The 18,837-nt window shown below is 48.2% G+C and overlaps 1 protein-coding gene across 4 annotated transcripts in view; it reads left to right on the top strand.

The window, feature by feature from the left end:
• The window catches only part of cep350 (centrosomal protein 350), a 34,536-nt gene extending 16,122 nt beyond the window's left edge, over positions 1-18,414 (top strand). For 2 of the 4 annotated variants that reach the window (XM_084473058.1, XM_084473055.1), the window contains exons 17-37: positions 54-217; positions 395-505; positions 594-734; positions 842-984; positions 1,494-1,601; positions 1,836-2,059; positions 2,646-2,860; positions 3,183-3,455; positions 4,123-4,272; positions 4,573-4,736; positions 9,404-9,666; positions 9,858-10,024; positions 10,594-10,762; positions 11,422-11,582; positions 11,759-11,889; positions 11,985-12,058; positions 12,155-14,031; positions 14,480-14,986; positions 15,104-15,250; positions 15,392-15,514; positions 15,774-18,414. In XM_084473058.1, coding sequence (XP_084329184.1) covers positions 54-217; positions 395-505; positions 594-734; positions 842-984; positions 1,494-1,601; positions 1,836-2,059; positions 2,646-2,860; positions 3,183-3,455; positions 4,123-4,272; positions 4,573-4,736; positions 9,404-9,666; positions 9,858-10,024; positions 10,594-10,762; positions 11,422-11,582; positions 11,759-11,889; positions 11,985-12,058; positions 12,155-14,031; positions 14,480-14,986; positions 15,104-15,250; positions 15,392-15,514; positions 15,774-15,941 — 5,480 coding nt within the window. In that variant the 3' untranslated portion in view covers positions 15,942-18,414. The remainder of the gene's footprint in view (positions 1-53; positions 218-394; positions 506-593; positions 735-841; positions 985-1,493; positions 1,602-1,835; positions 2,060-2,645; positions 2,861-3,182; positions 3,456-4,122; positions 4,273-4,572; positions 4,737-9,403; positions 9,667-9,857; positions 10,025-10,593; positions 10,763-11,421; positions 11,583-11,758; positions 11,890-11,984; positions 12,059-12,154; positions 14,032-14,479; positions 14,987-15,103; positions 15,251-15,391; positions 15,515-15,773) is intronic. The other 2 variants (XM_084473057.1, XM_084473056.1) reach the window with 2 other exon arrangements.
• The last annotated feature ends 423 nt before the right edge of the window (positions 18,415-18,837 follow it).

Here is an 18,837-nt window from a genome sequence, read left to right as displayed (position 1 = left end):
CCCTTGATACCGCATCATACCTAACCTGCTTTAACCCGGGCTTCCCCCCCCAGGCGAGCGGCAGTACGCGCCCGGTGTGCTGAGGCAGCGCATGACCGCGGAGCTGAGCTACCTGGAGTCCATAGAGGAGTCTGTGCGGCAGCTGGGGGACGTGGAGAGGCTGAGGGGTGTGTCCATGGCGCAGCAGGAGAGCGTGTCTCTGGCCCAGATACTGAAGGTGACGGAAGAGCCCACCAAGGGGCAGTCGGGCGGCGTCGTCACTAGATAATTAAGGATAATTGGATAACGATGGAATTGCAATACTCAATTATGTTATTATTGGTCAAGATGTCAGCAGTGGAAAACATGGTGTGGTGGATATGTCAACCTCACCTTTGACCTTTGGACTGTGCAGGCGCAGCAGCAGCGGCATGAGCGCGAGCTGTACGAGTTGAAGATCAAGGCCGAGAGAGAAGCTCTGGAGACACAGCTGCATATGGAGGAGAGCCGGCAAAGAGCTGCCAGGGTACTTGACAGACAGACAGACAGACAGGTACATAGTCGCCATCGTCTACTGTGTGCATGGTGTGACTGATGTGTGCGTGCACTTCCAGGCCCATGCTGAGCTGCAGGAGAGCATGGCGGTGAACCACCAGCAGACCCTGGGAGGCCTCCAGGAAGCGTCCGCTAAGATGATAAGCCAGCAAGCGGAGGCGGCCCGCTACACGGCCGATGCCGCCCGCCACATCAAAGAGGTCAGCCGTCACCGTGTAGCCCTGTCGCAGAGCTGCTGTGCTGTACTGCAGGTGAACTCCATCTCATTACAAGGCGAGCTGACCTCTGTTCTCATGTTGTGTGTCAGATGGCGGAGCTGACCCGGTCCCAGATGGTCCCAGGGGACTTGACCGGCGCTGCCGAGAGCCAGAGCCGGACTGTCTTGGACCAACACAAGTCACATTACGGCTCACACAAGAAGTCTCCTCAAGCATGCACTGAAACAGACAGGTAATGCTCAACCTTTTTTGTATGCTCTGCAGATCACAACTTGCTAGGCTGTCGAATAAGATATGCAGCACATACACTTTACTTTTTATTCAGATGAGTTTAACTTTCGGTTTGGATGAAAGCCCACAATTATTCACACACCGGAACATGGCTGTGGATACATACGGGATCGGCTTAGCTCAGCGGGTTGGCTGGTAACTGGAAGGTTGCTAGTTCGATCCCCGGCTCCTCCTAGCTAGAGTGTCGGAGTGTCCTTGAGTAAGACACCTAAACCCTGACTGCTCCTGACGAGCTGGCTGTCGCCCTGCGTGGTTGACTCTGCCGTCGGTGTGTGAATGTGTGCATTAACCGTTGTAAGTCGTTGGATAAAAGCGTCTGCTAAATGCCCTAAATGTAAAATGTAAATGGATTGAAAGTATTATGGTCTTAAATCATTGCAGTTTATGGCGCATTTCCACTGGCACACAAAATATTAACCAGCTCATAATTATCTTTTTGCACTCCTTCAGTTCCAGGAGTGAGGAGTCCCGTAGCAGAACCATGCCCGGAGAGCCCCTCTCCTCCCTGGATAGCCTCAGTCACTCTGACTCCCTGCCCTACAGGAGACCCGAGATCAGGTATGGGCCTCTTAAAAAAAGTAGAGGGGTGCTTTTATAGTTTGCTCTCTTTTTTTCCCCCTCAGCCAAAAATCTAACAAGTCAGTGAAATATTGCCATAGAATCTGTGTCTCTACCGAGAAGAAAAACGGTAATTAAATTCTCTGTACACTTTCAGATACCACGTATTGAAGCATTGGTGTCGTGTTTATAGCAGCTGTTAACTCTTCATTCTGTTTCTTATTCTTCCTTTAGTGGCGGAGACAGCAGCAGCTACTTGGACCGATCACATGACTCCTCAGCGCAGAGGGATTGGCGGAGGATGGACGGCAGGAAAGAAAAGGCTGTGGAGGAGAGCCGTGAGCCGGCGAGGAGGGGGAAGGAGGCGACGGGGAATAGCTCCGTAGAGGAGGAGGCTCCCACGGCCGCAGACGACTCCCTCCTCAGCGAGAGCATCCACTCTGTGCTGAACGAGAAAGGTATCCCAAGGGTTGTGTGTCAAAAGGAAATGATCAATGTCAACCAAACCATGCGGTCAGGGAGTTCCTGGAGGTAGAATTGGCATCAGGAGATCGCTGTACATTCCTCTGTGCTGTTCCACTTAATGTTTCTGTGCAAATAAAGTGAGAGGGTGTGAATTCAAGAAGTCCACTGTAAAATATAAACCGAAGCCTCTAACTGGCTGGAGAGGGAAAGTAAACAGAATTGCATTAGAATAACAAACAAGTCACGTACACAAGGGACACCCTCAGCCATGTCAGGTAAATTGGCCTGCTATTAACCCAAATAAACACATTGAAATTGTTTATATATTTACCAATGTTCAGAAAACATGTGGTTCATTTTATGCAATGCAACAAAGTCAGGCATTGATATGTTGTTTATAGCGCACTTTAAAATGCTTGCATGATTGATCATGATTAACGTATCTAATTTCTTGATTGGATGAAGATTGGATTACAGCCCTTCCTGAAGTAAAGGAATAGTTCAGCTTCAGTCGTGGTACCCAGTGAATCAACCTTGTCCTGGAGGCACACTGAGGTCGTTTCATGTCCTTCTCTCAAGCAGACAGTACGTCAGTGGCGACCGACTACTCTCTGAAGTTTGACGAGTCCATGACAGAGGACGATATTGAGGAGCGCTCGTTTCGCTCTCTGCTGCCATCCGAGGCGCACCGGCGCGGCACTTTGGATAAGAAGTCCCGTCCGCATGAGGAATCCGAGGAGGAGCCGGCCGCTCACGACAGGAGCTTGGCCTCTGTGGCCCTGAACGGGTCTAAGGTAAGGGCAGCGTGTCAAAGCCTGTATGCCCTCTATTGATTGTCCCCCGAGTCACTGTTTGTCAATGGTAGGAGTGTGCTGGTGAAAAGGCCCCATTAGAGAGTGATTAGGGTGTTGGCTGCACATATACGTGTTCTTCCCCACAGCTATGGATGATGCACACTTTGCCTGTCTTCTTACTGCGTATATCATTCCTTCTTTGCTCTTTGCACATTTCTTCTTGCGTTTCACATTCCTCTTCCTTTTCAGTCATCCCACATTTTACTTCTGACTGACATGAGTGTCGTCCTCATTTCCTGAACCCCCCCCCCCTGTTCCTCAGGATGTGAGCAAGGCCTTCGCCAGCGGCCAGGACAGCTTCACCCAGTTCACCATGGACATGGTGCGGCAGTACATGGTGGACGAGGAGGTGAGGCTGCAGCACCAGGGTTCCCTGCTGCACCTGCGGCAGAAGGCCCTCAAGGAGAAGACCAAGACGGAGATGGCCTGGCTGGAGCACCAGAAGAGGAGGCTGAGGGACAAGGGAGAGGACGACAAGATGCCCCCCATCCGCAAAAAGCAGAGGGGCCTGCTGATGAAGCTACAGCAGGAGCAGGTAGCTAGTGCAGGGGTGAGGGGAGGGTGGGAGGAGAAGGCCCCAGGCAGGCAGTAGACATCTGAAAGCTTTAGTGGAGGTTAGGAGACAGGACAGCTGGTTTTGTGAACCTTATACTGTGAATTTGATATTGTTGAACGTCATGTTTACAATAAACATAAAAAAATAAACAGTCAAGGATGTTGTGTAAGTAGCATGGCCATGAAGCTGTTTGTGCTTTAGAGAATAACTATGGATTATATTTCATGGCATAAGAAATACAATCATAGGCCCTGTCCCATTTCTCCCCCCTTAAAACTTCCACTTGGTTTGGAGTGCCCTCAACAGTAAATTTTCCACTTCGTTTTAAGCCTGCATCGGACCTCACTACGATTTGAGGGTTGATTATAAGGGCAAAATAGCACTCCCCCCTTATGGGACACCCTACCCCTACACGAGAACGCGCAAAATCTAGGGTTAGGGCAAAAATCTAGGGTTAGGGGAGGTATTGGGACGGGGCCTTCGTGTATAGAGAGTTACCCTTCAAGCGTAAATTAAATGGATATATATTACAGCAACAGGTCCTTCAATAATCACACATCAATCACACCATGCACAAAGTAGTCGATGGTGACTAGTACAGGTATGCACATTGATATTCCCTCACTGTGTCTGTCTGTCTGTCTAGGCGGAGATCAAGCGTCTCCAGGAGGCCAACAAGGCGGCGAGGAAGGAGAGGCTGCTGCTGCTGAAGCAGCAGGAGGAGATCGAGAGGATGAGGAGCTCCACCCTGAGGCTCAAGGAGCGCCTCAAGTCTGCAGGAGGCGACGCACCCCCGGTCAGTAGCACCGCCGTCTCTTCACCGACATTAAGCCCCAGACCCACACACGTCTCACTCTAACTGTGCATTTATTTCAGTACATTGTCTACAAACAAAGAGAAACAATATAACAATAACTGTTAAGGTTAACCCAGTCCCTGTATACAACAAAGATAGCTAGGATAAGATGCTACACAATGCTAAGTACTATTTTTAATTTCCACAGGACATACAACATACATTATAAGTGCGTAAGAGGGCTGTTGAAGCACATAACCAAATGCCCTGCGTCTGACCGTGCCTTCCGATCCCCCACAGGAGACCCCCATGCCCGAGACCCCGGTGTCTGAGGTGGCGTCCCCCAGCTTGATGCTGGCGTGCAGGGACCCCCGCAGCCCGTCTCCCCCGCTCTCTGTCTCCGGCAGCGAGACCAGCAGCATCATGCAGAAGCTGAAAAAGATGCACTCCCATGCGGATGAGAAGTAAGACCTTGTTTTACTTTAAAAAAGGTTTGCGTTGCATAATTCATAACCCCTTATGAACTATGGGAGTCATGATAACCGACATTTCAGGTAAAATCTCATAATTTGTTCTATCCAGTGATATTGACTAAAGTTTCTAGATGACAAATGCTATCTTTGCTTCTTAACCATGTTTGTTAATGAAGCGCACCAGGATGGGATTTACTTTGTCTCATTGACTGCCCCCAACAGATGTATGCCTTTTTATACCCCCTGGGGAAGGTTTCTGCTGGGCGTCTCAAGTGATGCAAACGTCTAGCCTCTGCTTTCTGGCAACACTACATAGTTACTCCAAAAAAAAAATTATGAATGAGCACTCCACTATTGGCGTATATGCTACAATGTGGGAATGAACGTTGGCCAATTGCTGAACTGTGCATAATGCATAACGTGGAATCAGCAATGTTTTTGGTTTGATTATGTTTCAGTGGAAGGTTTAAAAACTCTGCAGAGAAGGGAAATGCTCTGTGGTAGAGTGTGGTGGTGTGGATGTGTCCATGGGCATGCTTGATTTGGCTTCTGATGCCTAACCTTAGCTTTGGTCACTTTTGATAACCACTAAAACAATCTGCAATCATTGTACCGCAGATAAAACCATTGTTTTATTATTTTGTCTAAAAGTACCTGCTTTGTTTGTTTATTGTAAACCAACACCCTTATTGACACGAGAGCCTCGTATGTTTCCTACCCAGTCCTACCCATTATTGTCCTTCTCAATAAGACATTTGACTTTTCGAACAAACGGCTACTTGTTTAAGATTAGACTTTGACCATACTCAGAACTTCTCATTGAGCCCCTTCATTAGTCCACATAATGGTCAAGAATTATTTGAAAGCAGCCAACCAATAAATATATACTGTCTATTGTACTTACCTGAATATCTCAATATCTACAATTATTTTCCAGTGTTTCCCATACATAGACCAATGTGTGGCGCAGTGCCACAGATTGAACGAGCGCCACAAATTGATTCCACTTTTCTTATTTTTTTTTTATTTGAACGCGATTTTTAAGTTTAACTCCGCCAGCCTGTAATCCCCCCCCCCCCCCTCAACAAATCGCCCAGCCCGTAATCGCGCATTTACTCTCTCTAAGTAAAATGCTACTTGTGCTTTGGTATGCTTGCTTACTTTTATAATAGCTACTTTATGGCTTTCTTTTCATTTCAGTCATCTACCTTCATTTTGTCATTGCTAGTCATTCAGATATGGTGCTCACCACTTGACTGATAACTGAATGATAAGTGGCAATTTATTTCAGATTTGTCAACTTCATCAACTCTTTGACCAGCAAATATCAAACCGACCCTTGGCCCTTTCCACTTATTGAGTCTGTCTTGTTACATTGTCTAGCTGACGCTGTTGTATGAAGCAACTTACAATGAGTGCATTCAACCATTAAGATATCCAAAGGGGGACAGGATGGGCTGTATTGTTTCGACCATGTCCTGGATGTAGGCCGTGCCAGAGACAGCAAGATAGGCCAGTACCAATGACTTGAACCAGATTTGAGCAGCCCCCGCTAGCCGGTGTGGAGTGGTGGTGTAGCGTGGGAGAGGTTGGGTTGGTTGAAGACTAGCCGGGCTGCTGCATTCTGGATAAGCTGCAGAGGACGAGTGGCACGTGCAGGAAGACCAGCCCTGCAACCCTTGCTTGGCCCACCCATTCACCAAAACAGAATATTGTGGAATATAACCACAGGCTAGGCAGACTGACCGTTACCGGGTGAAGGGCAATATACTAATAACAATGTTTGAATCCTGCAGACCAAAGCTGCAGGCGACTACAATGTATTATGGTCTACTTACACAACAACAATCAACTATATTATAGCTATATTAAGTCTACTATCAACACTACAACAATGTACAACTATATTACGGTTATCTCAAGTTAAAATCCGTCTCATGTGAAGGATTACAATTGGTCGGCTGGCCTCCTTGTAGGTAACATCCAATCACATATCCCCTCTAGTAGACAGTATCTTGCCAAAACAGCCTTAATATAATGGTGCCAAAGCATGTCCCAACACATTGGCGTTCCAGACTTGATTGATCACTTTCAACCGACAGGATAGTACACACATTTGCTCATGTCTTTCTTTTCTCTCCCTCTCCGTCTGCTTGTGTTTTGTCTTCTTTGTCGATGTTTCTCTGTGTACCGTCCTTCATATTCCTGTTGTGTTTGTGCCGTCTGAATCTATGTGTCAACTATGTGTGTGTGTGAATGTGTGTGTGTGTGTGTGTGTGTCTGTGTGTGTGGACAGACACTGCTCTCCTGTCCACTACTTCCTCTCTGTGTTTAAGGCCCATCACTGGGCCTCCCTCAGTGTCTGTCTCCCCAATCTCCATCCTAAACTACAGCTCTTTATCTACAACCACTTGGTCAGGTACTGTATCGTGCTGCTCCCTACTCCCTCCTCCTCGAGCCATCATTTATACTAGGGGACGCTTGTCCACTCATAACGCCATATCTGTACAGAGAAGGGGTTCACTGTTGTCTGGCTGAGGCGCCTCGCACAGCATGGCGATCGACTCACTAGTCGCTACTAGAAAAATGACCAAATTTGATTTATTATGAAATTATAATGAGATTTCGGACAACAAGCGTTACCTGTTGGGAGGCGCATGTGAAAGGTGTCCAGCAAGCGTCCCTTGAAGTATAAATGATGTTCTCCACTCTCCTGCCTCCCCACCTGGCCCATGGAGCATGCTTGTATTCAGCCATCGCCACACGGATGTGCGCGGGCGTGGCGGGTCGATGGTGGGGGACAGCTGGTTCTTGTTTGTCTGTTTTTTGGGTGATTTCTGGATGTTTGTTTCTTGTGGAATGGAATTGTGGGCGAATTGTGAGTGAAACTAACGACGCTGGAAGCCGACCGTATCGACATGACTATTATTTCTTATGAAACTGAAGATCTTTGTTCAGCTCGTGTTCGTTTCAGGCAGGGATTGCACGCTGCGCCAGCCCTTGTTTGGATGGAAGCATGGTCGCTCGTAAAGTGACTGTGAACAAGGAACAGTGGTCTCCTTGAGTCGTTGCAGCACTGTGAAGAAGAGGGAGTCTTTACAGGTGTTTGCTGATTGTCCCTCAAGGGGCATTGGGCTTTCTTTATGATGCGAAACCTCCGCTTTTATACACCGCTAACTTTCCTCTAATCACAATTTTCAAACGCACCCAAAGAGTCCCTCGTGTGGTGGCCAGTGGCTGTTGGGCCCTGCATCGAGCCATTGAGATAACAGGTTTATTGATGGCATCGCACCGTAACATACCGCTGAAGACCTAGGACCCTCAGCCGTGGAATGAACGCAGACAAAGCGGTGTATCTCTTTAATGGTCCCAGTAAATCTTCACTAGCCCTCCTTATTAGGTAACTGTTGCCTGGGATGGAATAATAAGTACAGATGGCCATTGGCTGTAATAGAATTTGGGAGGACACTTAAAGACTCTCCCTCCCCCTGCCAGGCCCTTCAGTATCTGGTCTGTCATCAGTATGTATTAGGGTCAAGGCAAAGGCCTCTAAATTAGATCTAGGCTGGATAACGCCAAGCCAAGTGGCACTCATAACTGTGAAGGACCAGCGTTCTGAACAGATGCTCTCCTTGAATGTGGATGGATTTAATTTAGGCAGATGAATAAATAATACCGAGATTTATTTATTTGTTTGTATAAATAAAGAGTTAAGAATGTCCTTGAGCATCGTCACAAATCCCTGTTCTTCCAGTCCACTCTTAGAGGAAGACTGTAGACGCTTGACTAATATCTTTCGGTTTGTTTGTTTTTGCCTCACAATTGTACAAATCGTATCTTTGGTGGATGTTGTGTTTGTGACTGAGATCCGACCCACATTGAACCCTTTTTGTCCTACCTGAAAGCATGTTTCTAACCCAGGGATCTCAATTACTTCAATTTGTTTTGCCTTGGGTAGTGGAGCCTGACCCTTTTTGTGTCGTTTTTCCATGAGGCCGTTCTCCATCAGAACCAATCGTCATTAAGGATGGCATGGTTGCATGGGTGTGTGAGTGATTACCATAGGGCCTGGCCAGGTGTGGCAGACCCCAATATGGAATCGAGTGTGCAGTGAAAAGGGGGGCTGTCAAGGTGGTCAGGGGGTGCCTGCCTATGTATCTTATTCTCACGTAACTTTTCGATGTTGATCCGTGGACGTTTTCTCTCTCCTCTCCCGCTTGGCTGCTGGTGCCTTTCCACTGTCCTTCACCTCCTAAACCTTTCACCTCCCCTCACCTGTGGTTCTGCCCTCTCACCCCAACCTGCTCTCCAATTTCTCTTCCCCTCCTTTACCTTTTTCTCTATTCCGCCTGCCTCTTCATCCATCCTCTGCCCTCTTTCTGTCTGCTCTCCTCCCCCTATCCTCTTCTTCCGCTTCTCCCCCCTCTCCTCGCCTTCCTCTTCACTCCCTCTCTCTACATCTCCCCACCTCTCTCTACATCTCTACCTACACCTCTCTCGCTCTACCTACACCTCTCTCTCTACCTACATCTCTCTCTCTCTCTCTCTCTCTCTCTCTCTCTCTCTCTCTCTCTCTCTCTCTCTCTCTCTCTCTCTCTCTCTCTCTCTCTCTCTCTCTCCTTCCCCCCCTCCCCCCCATCTCGACCTACCTCTCCCAGGTTCCTGACCAAGCGAGAGCAGCAGCTGCTCCAGAGGCGTCACCATGCTGCCGAGCTCCTGCAGTGGAAGCAGCGTCTGGACCAGGAGGAGGCGGAGGTCCGCAGGATGGAGAAGGAAGCCCTGGGCGTCTGGGACCGGCAGGCCCACCTCCAGGTCCAGCCCGGCAGGCGGTCTCCGGAGCCCGGTCAGAGGGAGACCTCTGATATCAGCACCAGCTCTGTCTGCCGCCAGAGCCAGGAACCCCTGAGCGACGAGAAGAAAGGTGACAGGAGCTCTGATTTAAACTAGCGGGCCGTCTGTTGTGGTGTCGTTTATGTGTTGCATCAGAATTCAAAAGGGGGTATTCAGTGATAAATGTTTCCCAATTAATGTGTTTCTCGCTAAAGTTGCCGACATGTATTCCAGCTGCATGTGATGGTCTTCATGGACTCTTTTTGTGGTTCATGTCCCCAGGGAGCGTGGGTGAGGAGGATTACTCCACAGTGAGCCCTGAGCGGTCCGGTTCGAGTACCCCAGCGAGCCCCTCCACAGCCCCGCCTGCCTCGGTCCCAGAGACGTCCATGGCCTCCTTCCAGAGCAGCCAGGACATCACCTCCGCCTCTCCTTCTCCTGGCAAACCAGTAAGCCTGATATAAATAAACACATGATTTATCGCTTTGAATGTCATTCATTATAGAACAGTCTTCCCTGTTTGCGCAATAGCAGGCTCAGGTTTATTTTTTCCAATTTGTCCAAACATACATTTAACGTTTTATTTCCATGCTCTTTGGACAAAATTCCAGTTCAATCCAGTCAAACTTTCACTTTGAAAACGCACTTGTGTTTGTGCTGAACTCTGAGAAATTCAGTTTAGGCATGTTGAGGGAATTTAGAGAGTCCATGTTAATGAGCTATAAAGAAGGCAAACACTCCTTAAGCAAGGCTTTGCTGGTTGGAATGTGAACTGTACATCCGCCGATACTAAATTTGTAAGCATTTGGTGTCGTCGTTCAGCAAGTTATTTTACTGTGCACCGTAACGGTATCGTCCAGGGCGAGCAGGGACGGTGGACGTCACTGAAGTTTGATTCTACATATCGAAGGCAATAAGCGAGTGCACACATCCTGCCTGTGTGAACGTGAACCACATCCTTAGCTGTCTCCGTCTCCCTCCCTCCCTCCCTCCCTCCCCCGTGTCTGCTCTCTTCTAGTCTCCCCCGGCCAAAGCCATCCTCAGCACTACTGCCTCCACGCCAGACTGCAGCGGCGGCAGCAGCAGCAGGACCAAGATGCTGCTCCGCTCTCCGCCCCGGCCCTCCGGCCACACACCAGGGCAGACTCGCACCAAGCCCAGTGACCCCCCCGCGGCCAAACACACCGGTGAGTCCAGACCCGCGTCCAGCCGCACTGCCTTTTGAAAATGGACGCGACGTAACAGCCTGTCATCATAGTCGAGGGGATGAAGAAGTCTGAGGCAGGGAGGGAGAGAGAGAGAGGGAGCAGGCGTATTGCAGCTATAGTGCTGGCAGACTATAGTCAAGCATAATGTGATGCTGCCAGGAAGGCATTATGCGAGCACTTCCCCGCTACCTAACCTGCTTAGCAAAGTAGGGGATAGCAGAGGACGGTTTCCCGTGCACTTCAGGACTACGTCTCCCATCAACGGAGGTTGAATGTCGTAGCTTACTTTATAGATGACTTCTGTTCGTCCATTTGTGTATGTATTTATGTCTTTTATTGGCATGTATTAATCATTGTTCATTATCTGATATGATCCGTATGTTGTCTTGAATTTGATGGTGTGTAAACACACTCATTCATTGGGTTAATATTAAAGAAAAATGCCCAGATAGGGACAACAGAAGTGCCTGGATATGGACTTTACTGCAGGGCTTTTTGTACATAAAATGCACTTTAATCAGCAAGGAATTTGGTCTGGAATTCAGCCTGCACTAAGTTGGATTACAATTGTTATTGCTAATCTGAGTCGTTCGCTCTGAGCTTGCATTCTGATCGATTTTTTTGCAACATGTTTACAGATCCCATGTCAGACCAGAGCGACATAGAGAGCCGCATCAGGGCCCTGAAAGAGGAGCTCAAGAAGCGCAAGTCGATGGCCTACCAGCTGAAGAAGGAGCAGAAGAAAAGACACAAGGAGCGCCTTAAGGCACAGGAAGCCAGTCTACTTAAGCAGCTCGAGGTAAGTGTGTGAGTGTGTGGTCGGGATGAATCATTGATTTTATGTTTCTTTTTTTAAGTAAGTGTTTGTGTGTGTGGGGAGCGGGTTGTTGTTGCACTGCATAAGTGCACGTATTGATATTAAACAGTGGTCTGTTACGGAACCAGCAGACAACTATTTTCTTTTTCTTCTGTCAGTCCTACGATGATTTCATCCAGAAAACGAAGGCGGAGCTGAACAAAGAGCCAGGCTCCAAATCAGCTGCTGAACTTCAGCTCAACGCCGCTCCCTCTGCTACCGAGAGGAGCAAACCCCTGCCTCCACACAGGTATTATATCACATGACCAGCGTCATAGAGCTGACTTCACTGTATAATATCAACAGGAGGTGTTGGGATAGTGCTTTAAACCTCTTCCTCTTCAGTTCTGACAGCAGCAGGCGCTCCAGGGCGGTGTCGGACTCTGAGGAAGGCCATTCAGATGTTGCATTAGACCATGGTGGGTTTAAAGTATTTTGGACGCATATCAAAGTAGTTCTTTATGACATGCTCAGCAATTGATTCAATATATTCTTATTCCTAATGAATGTATAAGCAGGTGACCAAACTCCTCTGGGCCGGAGTAGATCTACCTCTCTACCTGAGGAGCTTTCTGAGGAGGACACGCCCACAGTCACCCCGACCCCCGCATACGGTAGCCCAGAGCGGCCTTCCTCAGGGGTCAAGGCCCTGGGTTCTCCAGATGGTCCCTCTAGGACGGCCATCTTCAAGGGAGACCAGCATCGGAGTGGAGGAGCAGAGGATAAAAGCATTGTGTCTAACCACAGGTCTGATATATCAGAGGACCTGGCGCAGGATGTAAGCTCCAAGTCTGGAGATGGCCATTCAGAATGTCTCCTTAAACTAGAGATGGAAGACGGACCCATATCTCACCAGGACTTGTCTGTTTCTAACCATGTTCCCTCTGAGAACAACATATATTCTCCATCCGGGAGTCTACAGGACGACAGAGGCCTCAAGATACGGGACTCCTCTTTGCCAGGGGAGCCCAAACAGTCATGGCGTCAAGATGTCAGCTCATCCTCCAGTGACAACGCCTCCCTCTCTTCCAAGATAGAAGCTCCAATAAAGGACGCTGATGCTTCTCGGCGTCCCTCCGTCACTGTCACCGACGGCTACCACGATGACTTTGAGTCGTCGGTGGAGTCCTCACCCAGAGACGACAGGCACAGCTCCCAGCCCGCCTCGCCGGTCTCACCGCCCTCCGGGGACGTTTCCAGGCAGGACTCCTACAGCAGGTTTCCTCTGGACCAGAGCAAAGACGAGGAGGTAGAGGAGGACATTGCAGGGGAGCTAAGCGAACACTCTGTAGACTACAGCGATAGCCGTCACTCTGGAAAGCTGCTAGATCTAAACAACAAGACGGCAGAGTCCAAGGGTGACACCAGGAATGAGTTAAACCACTCACCAGCCTTATCTCCACCTCAGACACGCTTGTCTCCAGTGGTGGACGAGATGCCGACCTTCAGCATCGGAGACCGGGTGCTCGTGAGCAACGTTCAGCCCGGAACCCTCAGGTTCAAAGGCCCAACCAGGTTCGCCAACGGGTTCTGGGCCGGCGTGGAGCTCGATAAGTCAGAAGGCAGCAACAACGGAACCTACGACGGGGTGGTGTACTTTGTGTGCGAGGAGCGCCACGGTATCTTTGCGCCGTCCGACAAGATCGTCCGCCTGCCAGATAAGTTTGACGTCTCCGTTGACACCACGGAGGACGAGGACTCGTTTGTGGACGACCTGTCCGAGAGGAGTAAACACGCAGACGAAGAGAAGAGAACGCCTCGGCTGAGGAAGGAGACGGAGGAGGAAAGCCCCCGTGATGACCCATCCAGGTCAGGGTACAAGGAACCGCTGGATGAGGCCGATCACCCATCAGTACACCACCAGAACAAGGACGCTCTGGATGAAGAGGCCCACCTTAACTCTCATAACCACCTCGGGACCCACCACAGCGTGCCCAATGGCCAGATCAGGGATGGCTCCCTGGAGTTCGACAACGCACCAACTACTCTCCTCATTTCTGACCTGGACAAGATGGGTTCAGCAACACAGAGAACTCCTCATACCGGATATAAAGATTTGGATTCTCACTATTCACCCGTCACTCCAAACAAGCATATTGATGTTTTTGACGTGAAGAGCAACGAGGGGAAAGCGAAGCAACGAGACTCACTCGGTGCCTTTGCTGACACGCTTCTCAACAACTTTGTCAAAGATACGGTCATGCAGTTGAATCAGGTCAAGCTGGCCAAGGAGAGGAAGATAATGGAAGCAAACCGGATGAACGGAGAGCTGTTTACCGACCGCTTGGAGGGAGAGGGGCGGGTCTCTCCGTCTGAGCAAAAGGATGGTCTTCCGTTCTTCCTGGAAACGGAAAAAGAAGAGTTGTCGTCACCGGAGCTATGCAACCGACCGGTGAGTCTTTCTCTGGGATGGTATTTAACTGATTTAAACTACTGGAATCTTGTAGAATAGAGTTCTAATTCTATATAGCTGAATATTAATAGTTTGTGTTTGTGAGTCATGTTTGTGTCACATGTAAATAATTGATGGAATGAGGATCTTTCATGGAAACCTCCACAGGCTGCACATAGCTTTCGTATTGATGAGTGGCTGTTTGTTTACCTCACCCGCTCAGCCCTGGTTATCAGAATGTGTAGAGCCAAAGTGCATATCCCCTTATGTCGGGGTATATTCAAATGTGATTGATCTGCGTGCCACGTTGTTTTCCTCAACAAACCGATTGAATAAATGAAACGCACAGCATGAGCCCTATGCGACTCAATCTTTTCATTCTGTTGCACTTTGTGTCCCGTACTGAGATGAACGTGTGGTCCGTGTTCCTTTATCTCTGCCCCGGCAGGAGAGCCCGGTGCTGGGGGCCAGCGGTCAGGAGGAGCTGGCCAAGCGCCTGGCCGAGCTGGAGCTGAGCCGCGAGCTGCTGGATGACATCGGGGACGACCAGGACTGGTTCGAAGAGGACTTCGGCCTCAAGTCCCGCAGGGAACAGCAGCGGCGCAAGCAGAGGCAGAGGGAGGAGGAGGAAGAGGACGACGACGACGACGAAGAGAACCGGGTGGGAGTCGGGAGGCCCGAGCAACAGCCCAAGACACCGCCCCGGCCCGAGCTTCCTCTTCCCCTGCTGCCCAAGCTCCCCGAGCAGCCCGCCATGGTGGTGCCCCACTCGGCCACGGAGGTGGAGAGGCTGGTCCACGCCGCCACCGCCGAGATCTGGGAGACCTGCAGCCTCGGACGGGCGGACGTGTTGACGCTGGCCGGGCTGCCCGTCCCCAGGCCCTCTCTGGAGTACCTCGGCAAGGAGGCCAACGGGCAGGACCAGGAGGACCTCTGCATCCGCAGCTACCGACAGGTGAGCCGCGCCGTTCGGTCACACTCCATTAGAGAACAGTTTCGTTTGGCTCAGAATAACCACCTCAACCGGCCACATGTTCATATCCGTCCATGTTCTCTTTGTGTCCGTCTGCAGGGTGTTTACGACCTCACCTGGGAGATTCTCCAAGAGATCTTTGGCGAAGACCCCAATGCCAATCAGCCACTGTGGCTCAAGCCACGGCGGGTGAACTCCTCCTACTCCCACAGGGTCCGGATGCCGGGGAACATCTCCAAGGTCCAGGTACGGTGTCAGATGTCTCGCTTGATTTCCTGCTCATTTATAGTTTATTATGCCACCACTATGTCGATGAGATTAAACAATGACGAATTCAGATTGGTCTTTTGAGATGTGAACTGAACTCGTCACATACGTGTCCATCAGGAATTCATCGCCACTAAAGTGCTGAAGCTGTATGGCCTGAGGAAGGACCAGAGCCAGAAGACCGACTGGCAGAAGATGCTCAAGTTCGGCAGGAAGAAACGGGACCGAGTAGACCACATACTGGTACGAGTTGGAAGCCTCGGATACATATTATATTACTACATATTATAATCTAGTGTGTGTGTGTGTCTGTGTGTGTGAGAGACATCATTGATATTGCCATGTGGCCAGTGGTGGAGCATGACATAACTTAAACTCTGTAAAGTTTAAGTTTAAGTCTGTTAGAAAGAAAGATGTCCTCTTGACGTGTATTCACTCAAGCCTCTGCTCTCCGCCACTAATCCCCTGTGTCGACCCGCCCCCCCCTTCCCGCCCCTCTCAGGTCCAGGAGCTCCACGAGGAAGAGGCCCAGTGGGTCAACTACGACGAGGACGAGCTGTTTGTGAAGATGCAGCTGGCGGACAGCATCTTCGACATGCTGCTCAAGGACACTGCCGACGTGCTCACGCAGATCCACGAGCAGCGGTCCGCACGGGACGCACTCTCCTGAGACCGGTCGAACCTGTGACTCTTGGCTCCAACCCGGGGGTTCTCCCCCCTCACCTTTCTGACAGCCTCCGGACAACTGCCCACTTAACTGTATCCGGGCTTCCAGTTGGCCGACGTGCCAACAGACACCTCCAGATGCCTTCCTTCTTTCCAACCATTACCTCTCGGCAAAGACTGCTCCCTTCAGCCCACACTAAACACCTCTCGATCGCTCCAGCCTTCCTGCGCCTGGGTCTACTCTGCTGAAGTGGCTCCTTTTGATAACAAATGAACGCAGAACAATTGGACCTCCTAGAAGAGAATAGACTGTGACATCTCTTAGCATGTGTTGTCCATAAGTGCTGCTAGCTCAACGGTTACATGGGGAACCAGTGATTGGGCTACGGCCGCCCCACTGTAGCAACCAATCGGGTTTTGTCTTTTGAAGACAAAGTGCAACAGTGATGCAACAGAAGATTAGAAATATATATCTGATGAGATCCAAGGTATTTTTTAAATCCCACCTAATGCCTACTGAATTGTAATATTTATTCAGAAATTGTTTGATTGGAGCAAATATAAAGATGTGTAAGTTATAATGCTGTTAAATGTTGAAAACTGATTTTTAACATTTTGTAATTTAAAACTAGTTAAAAACAAAAATAAATAATCTAAAGCACAAAGAAAAATGTGATTGTGGAAAATGGCAATAAAATGTATAGAGGGTTTAAATGAATATTATTTAAACCGTAAAAAGAGGACATCTGTCTATATAATATTTAAATATAAATGATTTGTTTTTCCTTCTTTCTTCTGAACAGTTGTCTAAACTGCCCAGGAGGTCACTGACCTGTTGGCACACAGGCTGTACTCTGTACTCTTGAATGATACTCATGCTACTATCTATGTTTTTTGAGGACACACACACAAACACACTATGTTATTAATTGAGGACTTGATTTCACTAACCATCTGAAATGGTGCTTGCTAATTACTGAATTCTCTTCAAGTTGATCATAAGAATGTAGCACGGTACTGTCGCGGGATTCATCACAGCATCCATAAAGTGCCTCTTTTTAGTTTTTACATCAATTTAGACTTCAAACTCTGAAAACACTTATCCTCTTTCCAATGTCTTCACACTCTCTTTGGACCTATTTCCTTTTGAATGTCTCCCACTATCGATTGTACGATGTGTCTCAACCCTAAGAACTCCTCTGATGCTCCTTATTTTTGCCTTATGGATCAAACTCGCCCCAGCGTAGTTTCCAGATGCCTTTTTTTTTTATCTCCCCCCCCCCCCCTTCAGTATTTGCAGCGCTTATAGTTTCACAAAACTCAGAGCTATAACCTGCTTGTTTTTTTTTTATATCTTCCCATACTCCTGTTTGTTTGTGGGTGGGGGGGGGGCACAGCTTATCTGTTATTGATTAACTGTTTCGGGAACAACACTGCTCTCCATTCCACACGTACGCCCTGTTGGCGGTCTGTAGAGGCGACGTGTCATGGCTGACGGGGGCTGTCCAAACACCCAGTCCACTGTCAACACGGTGGCTTTAGTTTTATGGTCCTCATGTTCACTACAATGATCCAAGACAAATACTGTGATTTGCTTCCGAGCATGTGCGCGGGTGTGTGTGTGTGTATGGGTGTTTTTTCTCGTTTTTTTCTTCTTGGCAAAAGTGACCTTTAACCTATGGGGATGAAAGATGTAATAGTGTGTTAAGTGTTTCTTTGCCCGTATTGGTTGTAATACGTGATGTGAAGACACGTGCATCATTCTTTGGGATACAATCGCTCATGCTGTACTTCTCAATGTGTGTGGTCTGTAGGTATATGTAACTAATATGGTGACATGAGTACACAAGAAAAATAGTGCTGACCATGGCAGACCTTTGTCAGATGTCTTTGTCGTGACTTTATTGTTAGACAGAAGAAGTTATATTCATTTGTAACTATGCAGTCAATCTGGTCACATACAGCAGTTGTATGTACAGACCAAATATCTCGGACCTTTTGCTGGTTGTGTGTGAATAAGATTATATTAGGTTAAATAGGTTAATGAGTGTTAGTTGTGGAACAGACTTGCTTTTTATAGCACACATCAGGGACTTGTTCCTAAGAAGTGAGATAAAAAGTGATTTAGCAACTTCTCTTCAATTAAAAAAAAAAAAAAAAAAAAGTTTTTTCGACCCAGAGAATAAAAATGTAAAAATGGGCACAAATGGTTTGATAATCAGATTAACTCTAGTAGATTTTGAAATGTTAATGAGTATTTATAATAATGTAATGTGTGTGCGATAACGTGCACTTGACGAGTTGTACAATTCTTTTACAGTTGTAAATATACAAATGTCTTTCCTGACTTAGTTCAGAATCATAGTTCACTGTAACTTGAGCGATTATTAAATAAACACTGTCTCGCCTTTGCAAATATGAACATAGTATATATTTGTTAACTAAAATGAATGTTGAAATTGTAAATAAAGCTTTCACTATTTCTACAAGCATTCTGTTCATTTATTAACTCATGTTTGTGTCACCGTTTGTAGTAAACCTCGTGTAAATAGATTAAAAGGACACAATTTAAGCATCACATTGAGAGGAGCCCTTACCCAAAGTCCACCGAGGGGGCCATAATTTGCACAGCACTATTTGCTTTGGGACTATCTATTTTAGGAGCGGGCACAGCAATTATATTTATTGACGATGTCGTTTGGGCCCGGGGACCAATCAGGTGTCAATAAGCGATCCATCCATGGACTACCCTAATGGAGCTTTTGATCGATGACTTATCCATCGTTATGTTTCTATCTATGCGCTAATAGTTTGAATGGATCTCTGCCTAAATATGTGCATATTAGTTTCACATTTTGTGCGTCCATTACGACAATAACTGTCGTCCATTTTACATTCTG

Source organism: Micromesistius poutassou (assembly GCF_964030765.1).
Source record: "Micromesistius poutassou genome assembly, chromosome: 9".
NCBI classification, from domain to species: domain Eukaryota; kingdom Metazoa; phylum Chordata; class Actinopteri; order Gadiformes; family Gadidae; genus Micromesistius; species Micromesistius poutassou.
This window is presented reverse-complemented; position numbering and strand designations above follow the sequence as displayed.